The sequence below is a fragment of the Mustela putorius genome, unplaced genomic scaffold (genome assembly GCF_011764305.1).
Source record: "Mustela putorius furo isolate JIRA1106 unplaced genomic scaffold, ASM1176430v1.1 tig00000095_pilon_pilon_pilon, whole genome shotgun sequence".
Taxonomy (NCBI): Eukaryota; Metazoa; Chordata; class Mammalia; order Carnivora; family Mustelidae; genus Mustela; species Mustela putorius.
In genome coordinates this window covers 32,361,334-32,370,480 of record NW_025421280.1, presented here as the reverse complement: position 1 = coordinate 32,370,480, position 9,147 = coordinate 32,361,334, and the positions used below count along the sequence as shown (strand labels likewise).

At 53.4% G+C, this 9,147-nt stretch overlaps 1 protein-coding gene across 1 annotated transcript; it reads right to left on the bottom strand.

Annotated features, from left to right (window-relative positions):
* Window positions 1-82: 82 nt before the first annotated feature.
* Window positions 83-7,392, bottom strand: FARSA (phenylalanyl-tRNA synthetase subunit alpha). The gene is made up of 13 exons (XM_004748335.3): window positions 7,203-7,392; window positions 5,057-5,194; window positions 4,875-4,973; window positions 4,676-4,794; window positions 3,678-3,770; window positions 3,468-3,596; window positions 3,270-3,385; window positions 2,051-2,135; window positions 1,855-1,954; window positions 1,595-1,763; window positions 1,413-1,490; window positions 1,145-1,259; window positions 83-466 (listed from the first exon to the last, which is right to left on the bottom strand). The coding sequence occupies exons 1-13, from the start codon at window positions 7,347-7,349 to the stop codon at window positions 328-330; spliced, it is 1,527 nt and encodes a 508-aa protein (XP_004748392.1). The 5' UTR covers window positions 7,350-7,392; the 3' UTR covers window positions 83-327.
* Between the last annotated feature and the right edge of the window lie 1,755 nt (window positions 7,393-9,147).

Here is a 9,147-nt window from a genome sequence, read left to right as displayed (position 1 = left end):
CCTGAGGATCCAGGGCCCCCAACCCACCGCTCCTCACACCCAGGCGTCCAGCACTCCTCCATCCCTAAGGAAAGGCATCATATGAGGACAACTGCCCAGTTTATTAGCCAGCGGATGGCCTGCAGGGCTCCCTAGGGCCCACCTTTCTAGGTCGAACCTGCTACCTGCTCCCTTGCGGCAGGTGCCGAAGAGGAGATACCAGGGGTGGGAGTGGGGGGTGGATGGCCTCACAGAGGCCTTATAAATACAAGGAGGTCTCTGGCAGGGATGCTACGGGGCTGGACAGCTGGGGCTCAGGGAAAGGAAGGCTATCCAGGGTGGCCCATGTCACGCGGCGCCCTGTGTCCGTGGGGGCCCCGGTTCAGCATCCAGGCGGCACAGGGGACTGTCATACACCATCTGCAGGTTCACCTTGTGGCCCACCAGCTCCCGGATATTGTTGATGCTGTATTTGATCATTGTTGGGCTTGGGGTGGGGAGGAAGGTAAGAAAACAGTTTTAACGCAATATCAGGTCATGATCTCCTCTGATCAGGCTCTCTCTGATGGTTCCCACCTCCTTAAAAGCCCATGCTGTTCCCAAGACTCTCAAGGCCCTGAGTCATCTATCCGGTCTCTTCCTCACCCTCCTCTACCTCCTCCCTCCCTCTGGCTACACTGGCCTCCTCAATGATCTCCAAATATAACACATACATTCCTGCCTCTGGGTCTTTGCACTGGCTGTTCCAACTGCCTGGAACACTCTTCCCCAGATGTACCCCCAGCTTACCCTTTCACCTGCCTCTGGTCTTTGTTCGGATACTGCCTCCTCTTTGGAGCCTTCTCTGACAACCCTGTCTGCTTAGCCTTCCCTACTGTGTTCTCTCGACAGCACATGCTGGCTTCAGACACACTCTGAGCTTTATTTGTTCAATTTACGTATTTATCTTGCTAACTGCCGCCTTTCTCACTGCACTACAAGCCCAGCTTTGCAGAGGCAGGGATGTGTGCTGTCCTACTCCTAGTATAGGACCAAGCACACAGCAGCCACTCACTAAAGGCTTGTCGAATGAGTAACAAACGGATGGGGCCGAAGTCTGCAGGTCCCCAGGCCCCGCAAGGCACCTGTGTGGCAGCCAGACACCCTGAGTGGTTTAGGCACTCACCGCTCCAGGGAGAGGCCCCAAGCAATGACTGACACATTTTCGGGGAGCCCCATGGGCAGCAGCATCTCAGGGCGGAAGAGCCCAGAATTCCCGACTTCCACCCACTTCTTCAGGCCTATAGGGGTGGGAGAAAGAACGGCAGGTTGTATGGATGACGCTGGCTCTGGCAGTGATCTTGGCAGTGGGCTTGGCAGTGACAGGGACCCAGGCTGAGCTGTGGGCAGCCTGAGAAATCCCTCCCCACCTCAGTATCAGGATCCCTCCTGACCTTGATGGTAGCTGAACACCTCCATGCTGGGCTCCGTGTAAGGGTTGTAGGCCGGCTTGAAGCGCAGTTGGGTGATACCTGGGCGGGGGAGACGGGGGAGCAGAGGGCTGGGGGGTAAGCTTGGCAGCATGGGATCTTCCCATGGCTCCCCTGCCACCGCCCACCACAGCCTGCCTGCCTACCCAGCTTGGTGAAGAACTCCCGCAGGACGCCCATGAGGTGGCCTAGGGTGAGGCCATGGTCAGCCACCACGCCCTCGATCTGGTGGAACTCGGCTAGGTGTGTGGCGTCTAGGGTTTCATTTCGGAACACACGATCGATGGAGAAGTACTTGGCCGGCGCAAAGGGCTTCTGCGGGTGACAGGCAGGCCGGGCCCGGGAGGAGGTCAGAAGGTTGATAGGACAGCCCCCCGCCTCCCCCACTGCCCAGGATGAGCTGCACCTTCTGGGCCAAGCGGTAGAGGGCACGGGCGCTGGCCGAAGTGGTGTGCGTGCGCAGCAGGTTTTTCCGGGCCTCCTCCAGTTTCCACGTGTATTTGTACCTTCAGGAGGACAAATGGGAAGTCTGCATTGTGGCACTCAGACCCCCCAAACCTTGTCCCCGACACCGACACCCTGAAGTCTTGGTCCTGTCTCACCCCTGTGAGCCGTAGCCACCCTGAGAGTGGGTCCGCTTGACCCGATGGACGTAGTCCATTGGGAGCTGCAGGGCTTCAGCTGGATCTGGGCAGGACAGAGCATCATCTGGTCAGTCAAGGAGCATTTCTCAAACAGCCACTGCACAGAGGACAGACAGCAACATGTGCAGCTTCCATCCTTGCCACTCACAGCAGCCAGAGGGTGCCAGGAACACCCAAGTCAGTCTCATCCCCACCTCTGCCCAGAACCTTCCCATTTCCTGGGGTGTGGGGGTGGGAGGTGGGACAAAGCTCTCTCTTTGGCTATCCTGTCCTGTCACTGCCACTTTCTAGTTGTTCATTCCCTCCAGTCACAGGGCCTCCCAGCTGATCTGTGAGCATACCAGCCACATTTCAGCCTCAGGACCTTTGCATAGGCCTTTCCCTCTTGAACTTTCCTTCCCATATATGGTTCTCTCCCTTATCTCCTTTGGCTTTTACTTAAACAAAGACTTCATTTTAAGCTGACAGCCCTGACCCCTTCACGCCAGTTTCCACTGTGTTTACTGCCATCTTGTATTACTGCACTTACGTACCACTCAGGATTTAGTAAGTATCTATCCCACCAGGACACAGGTCTCACCAGGGCAAGAACTTCATGTTTCATTCATAGCTATAACCCAGATGTTTAACACAGACCTTGGCACACAGGAGGGGCTTGGCAAACATTTGTTGCATGAATGTGTGAATTCTTAAGAACCCTTTCCAGAAACATTGATTTTGGCGCACCCAAAAAGCTTGAGATCAAATCCCAGCTCCACCACGTTTAACCTGTATGACTGTGGGCAAGTGATGTTCCTTCCCTAAGCCCAGATTCCTCCTTCGTAAAAGAGAGCCAACACTGCTACCTCCTACAGTTGGCAGGAGAATCAGAACAGAGACTGGTGTACGGTGAGAACTTAGTAGACTAGAAATGAGAGACTTTTAGAATTCAGGGGGACAGGGCATGTCAAGCTGGCACCTCTATGATGTGACCCCCGTCAGCAGAGAACTGCCCAGCAGAGCAGGCAGGAGCCATGAACTGGGCAGGAGGGGACGTGGGAGGAAGTCACTGGGACCAGCTCACACCGCCCCAGCTGGCCACGCCAAGGATAGAGTTTATTCTGTAAAATGAGTACGCCACTCTGGAAAGCTCTTCCCCGGGCCTGGTGCCTCTGATGGCGTGGCCACTTCCACCCACCTCGGAGGAAGAAGGTGTCATGTTGGTCACGCGCTGGGTGCTGCTGGGGCTGGAAAAGGGCATCAAAGTTCCAGAAAGAGCTCTCAATGAAGTTGTCAGTCGGCATCTCTGTGAACCTGGAGGGAGATGTGACCTGACTGCCCTGCCTGTGCCCAGTGGCCGGGCCGCCCCTGGCCCCACCCCTGGCCCCGTGCTCACCCCATCTCCAGGAAGATCTGTCGGAACTGCGTGCGGACCTTGAGCAGAGGATGCAAGTGGCCACCGTCGGGGAGGACGCCATGGGCCAAGAAGTTGTATGGCTTGAAGGGTCGGTCCCGCCAGGAGCCACTGTTGAGGCATGCAAGGTACGTGGGTCTGGTGAGTGCTGTCCTCCCTCTCCGACCTGCCTCAGTTCCTGGGGTCACCTACCTGGAGATCATCTCTGGGCTCAGCTCTGTCTCCTGCTTGGAGATGCTGGTGCTGAAGGCATTGCCTTTGCTCACCCAATAGGTCTTCAGGGTCCTGCGGCCAGAGAGGAGGAGGGGACGCCACTGTCACCTCCTTTGGGAGGCTTCCTTAGATCTCCCAGCTGGTGCTGACCCCAACACCAACCACCACCTCACTGTTTTATTTTTCTCTTGACATTCATCATCACCCGAGATCCTCTTACTCAGCCCACACCTACATCGGTCTGTCGCTCACTTACTCACTCAACAAATACTTAATGAGAATCTACTATGTGCGAGGGTCTACTCAAAGTACTGAGCATACAGCTGAGCAAGAGTAACAGGTACAACTCTTGAGCGTTTATTCTGTGCTGGCATGTTCGACTCCACTGAAGTCATCCCACTACCTTGTGAAAAAGAGGCCATTTTACAGAAGAGGAAACGGAGGGCCAGAAAGATCAGGTGACTTGACCAAGGTCACACAACTAATAAGTGCCAGAGCCAGGACCAGGATCAGGCAGCTCTCCTCCAGCCTGTGTCCCCACAAATGCTATGCCACTCGATATCTCAAAGGGTACATCAGCCCTGGGAGAGCAGAGCCCTAGGCCTGTCTAGGATGGCAGTCAATAAATTCCGGACCCTGGAATCAGAGCTGTAACGGAAGGAAACATGGCACTGGTATGGAAAGTAGAAGTGAGGAACTTTTATGGAACTCAAAGGGAGACAGGGGTGTCAGGATGGCAGAGGTTTGATGACCAAGCCTGGCTTAAGGGAAGACCATTCTCGGCAGAAGTCATGGCATAAGCAAAGGCCCTGAGGTGGCATGAGCCTGGCACAAATTCTTGACAACCACGTGGTAAAGCAGAGCTGGGAGGACACTGAGAGCACTGTGGCCCAGTCTGGGCATGGTGACTCCGTCCCCCACCAATCCCCAGGACCAAGTAGGTGACACGGGATGGAAGGGAGGGGGCACCCACTCACACTTCAGTCAGCAGCTTCCTCTTCTTGAGCTCACTCCTCTCCTTCTCACCCAGCTTCTCAGCCTGCCCGCCCTGGACCAGCTGGAGCCGCCGCTGCACCTCGTCGTCCACACTGTCCACCTGCCGTGATGATGGGTGTGAGAGACTGAGAAGGCCAGGGGCCCACCTGCCCGTCTGCCCCCCTGCACGCAGGGACTCACCACTCGGAACACCCGGGGCCCGTCAGCTGCACTCTTGTCCACGCGGATCCACTTGTTGGACATGGCCTTGCTGAAGCCCACCTTGCCGCTGGGCAGCCGCTGGGGGAGCAAAGCCACAGTGAATGGGGCACGAGGGCCACCTCACCCCATCACTTCCCTAGGCCTCGCTCTTAGGACCTTACCATGAGCTCACTCTGGGCCAGGCCCTCCTGGGGGATGCTGTGAAACACCCGGGCCTCATGGCTGCCCTCCCGGGCGATCTCCTCGCCCTCGGCAGTAAGCTCCCAGCGCTTGGTGGAGCGCAGCTCAGCCTCAATGACCTGCAGGGAAATGGCAGAGTGAAGACCCACAGAGACAGGGTTCAGAGCCAGGCACGCCCTCACCACAGCACCTGGGTTGCACAGTGCCTGAAGACAGCTTCACAACTGAGTGGCACCACATTCCAGCAGAGTGAGCACCCCTTGCTGAACCTCCGTTTTCCTTCTGTGACACGAAGATAATGACAGAGACGGCGCACGCCTCTCAGGAAAAAGTAAAATATTAAGAATGGTATCTACTAGAAAATCAGTTCTATTACTTTTGAATCTCAGAAAGATTTTTAAGGCCCCAGTTCACCCCCAGGTGAACTGATTTATCTCCACATTTAACATGTTGGCCATTTCAGTGCCCAGAGTGTCAGAAAAAGGCCCCCAGGTCCACATTACACACAGAAATGCAAGGCTCCATGATGAGGATGGGTTCAGATCCAGCGCAGAGGAGCAAGGCTAGGTGGAGCCCACACGACCCAACTCCCTCTCCACTCTAATTCCCAGCTCTGCTCCTCACTCCCTGTGTGACCTTGGTAAAGTTGCTTAACTTCCCTGAGCTAATTTTCTTACCAGCAAGAGAAAGGTATGATGGGTTCTACCCCATCTACTGAATTAACCTATGGGAAGGACCTAGAATGTTTTGTTACCATCACTGTGTTAGACTGAGACATGATAAACAGCCACTATTTAACCTTCTGGGACCAACACAAGTCAATTTCACATTAATCAAGGTACTGAGGCTCCACACACCTGCCCTCTGCACTGATGACCTCAGGCTCTAGACCCTGAACGCTTAATTTTTTTTTTTTTAAAGATTTTATTTATTTGTTTAACAGAGAGAGAGACACAACGAGAGATGGAACACAAGCAGAGGGAATGGGAGAGGGAGAAGCAGGCCTCCAGCAGAGCAGGGAACCCGATGTGGGACTCAACCCCAGGACCCTGGGATCATGATCCGAGGCGAAGGCAGACGCTTAACGACTGAGCCACCCAGGCGCCCCTGAACGGTTAATTTCAAATCCAGGTTTGCCTGTTCCTTCCAGTGACACTGATCAAGTTACTGACCAGTGCTCAGGTGTCCAGTCTGTAAAATGGAGAGATCAGTACTACTATCCTTGGGTAATGACAAGAACTAGATGATAAATAACGCCAAGACCAACGTGGGGCACAGAACATGAGCTTGATGAATATGCAGCTCAGTTATGTTTTCTGATTTGTAGCCCCAAGGATCCAGCCTCCTAGGTGGCCCACGGGCCTCTCCAAATCTTCCTCCTATGACTTTATCCCTTTTTTTACTTGTCCGAGTCAAAAAGGCTGGGCTTCATCCATGCTCTTCCTGCCTTGCCATGGATCTCCTTTCGCTCCCTCTCCTGAATCCTCTCTCCATTCCACCTGCCTCCCTAAAACCAGACACCATGCCCTCTAGCTTGGGGAGGTGCCAGCCTCTGCCTTCCTCCCCTCACCACCAGTCCTGCCCCTGCCAATCCTTCCTCAGAGAGATGCAGATAGGACACACATCTGACTGGCTCCAGCTCCTGCCATGGTTCTCCAGTACCCCCAGGAGATAAAGACCTACAAGGCTTTGCAAATCTTGCCTCTACTAAGGCCTTTCTACATCTATTTCCCATCCCTGCCATTGATCCCTGGAGCTTTCCTCCTCAGTGCAGAGGCCTGACTCAGCCATCACCTCCACGGGGATATTCTCCTGGACTCCCAAGCCAGGGCCAGTTGTCACCTCTGGGTTCCCTGTACTTCCTCCATCGCTCTGAGAGTCACCTGAGCGTCTCCCTCATTAGACGGCAACCTCCGTGAGGGGCAGCGACCGCGGCTCCTTTTCCACCATCGTGCACTCCCTAACGCCTACCACGTCTCAATGGGCATTTACTAGTGCACAACGTCAGTGCTTCTGGGCTCTCACTTGTTGCCTGCGGCGCGCAGGCAGAACTCCCGAAGGATTCTTCTGCAGACAGGGCCTTCAGGCGCAAAAGCGAGGAGGCCCGGCATCACCCGCACGACTCACCTCGCCCAGCGCTTGCAAGCTCTTCACGGCGCCCACTACGACCTGGTGGTCCACGCCCAGCTTAGCTGCCAGCTCCGCGCTGTCCAGGCCGCCATCGGCCGCCTCTAGCTGCCGGAGCAGCACCTCCGCCACTGGGCCGTCCGCCATGGCTGCTGCCAGCGTGCTCGGCGTGTCCCGGACGGGGCCTGAACAACCGGAACCGGAACCGGCGCCGGGAGTGTATCGCCATCTTGAGTGTGGCGGACTGTGGCCAGGCTCAGGACGCCGCCATCTTCAGTGCGGCAACTGAACCCTAGAGGGTGGGAGAGACTTAGTGCCCGCCTCCGCCCTAGCTAGACTGGTAGTGTCTGGTTGATCAGGGAGGCCAAATTGAAGACCTCAAGGACAGAACCGCAGCGTTGTTTTCAGTTTCACCCAGCCACACTTCCAGCACGCGGCGTGACCTTGGACTTCCCTCTCTCTGACTTTAGGAGCCCTCTGCCCTTGTAGGATTCTCTCTTGGTCTGCAGGAAGATTGTAGGTGGTGGCTCCAGAGACAGTCATTCCTCTGATATCACTGACTTTTAAGTTTTTAAAAGGAGGGTAGGTAGACAGAGACCATCCCTATTTCTAAAGGAGAGAGGGTCTCACCTAATAATAGTTATAGTCAAGATAGCAGCTAACCTGTAGAGACATCTCATGTCCTCTGCCCAGTGCTTTGGGTGTGTTATTTCATTTTCCCCAAAACTTTGACATAGATATTAATATAACCCCCCTTTCACAGTTGTGAAAATGGTGGCTCAGAGGGTGATACGACTTCCCCACGATTCCACAAGCAGTTGGTAGAGATGGTGTCGGAAACTATAAACACTTCAGATGGCATTCCAGTCAGTGTATGCTCATTTGAGAAGATCAATGTCAGGGCAATAATGGATACCCTAATCAGTACTGGCCTCTAGAAATATAATGCAAGATGCAAATCTAATTTTAAATTTTCTAGTGGCAGTGTTAAAAACAAAGTGGATGAAATTAATCTGAAAAATCTACCAAACTTGTCCAAATTATCATTTCAATACTATAAAATTACTAATGGAATATTTTATGTTCTTTTTTCATAGTAAGTCTCTAAAATCCGGTGTGTGTTTTATACCTAAGGCACATCTCAGTTGGGAACCACCTACATTTCAAATGGTTTGATAGTTACAGGTGGCCAGTGGAGATTAGTGCGAGTAGATTCTAATTCCATTTATACCACTCAGCCAAGTTGCTTAGTCTTTCTGTGCCCATTTCCTTTCCTGGATAGAGATGAGGTTATGGGCTTATATCACAGATTTAAGTGAAATACTGCTCACACATGTACTCATACTGCTGATACTAAATTGAGTGTGGACCATGTGACAAGCACTATCATAAGAAGAACACCTTTACTTTACTGTGATGGTTTTACCATCACTATTACTATGTGAGCCTGATCACCCAATCCTGACCCCACAGTGAAGTCCTGATAAAAATTCAGTATGTGGATCTCCAAGTCCCTCCTCAGCTTCAAAGCACTTCCCTTGTTTTTGTACATTTAATTCTTCCAAGAGTCTTTCCTTCTTTCCGTCACACAGCAAGTAGGTTTAAAGTCTCTTTTGTGCCAGGTGTTGCAAGAGACACTGAGGGATGGTGAAGTGAATAAGACAGTCACAGGGTCTACTCTCAAGCAGGAAGCACCAAACTCATGTGTGCATGACATACGGTGGAAGGGAGGGAAGGTGGGAGGGTCACTGGCAGGCCAGGAATGATCATCCCAAATGGGGATCCTCATGAGGGGGTGCAGGTTGGGTGATACTGGACATGCCTGCAGAAACCCAACTTCTCCAAGATTCCCAATTCCTCCTCTTTCTGAGTCTCCACCACTATCACGGAAGGACTCCTTCCCCAGTCTTTTGTTAGGATTCCCCCCTTCCGCAGTCCACTTCTA

What these genes read in the sequence shown, in the direction of transcription:
- FARSA (XM_004748335.3), bottom strand. Translation starts at nt 7,349, where the DNA reads ATGGCGGACGGCCCAGTGGCGGAGGTGCTGCTCCGGCAGCTAGAGGCG. An exon ending in GGCCCCGGGTGTTCCGAGTG is followed by an intron (nt 4,795 to 4,874) that starts GTGAGTCCCTGC and finishes TCATCACGGCAG; the next exon opens with GTGGACAGTGTGGACGACGA. An exon ending in GGTGTTCAGCTACCATCAAG is followed by an intron (nt 1,260 to 1,412) that starts GTCAGGAGGGAT and finishes CCACCCCTATAG; the next exon opens with GCCTGAAGAAGTGGGTGGAA.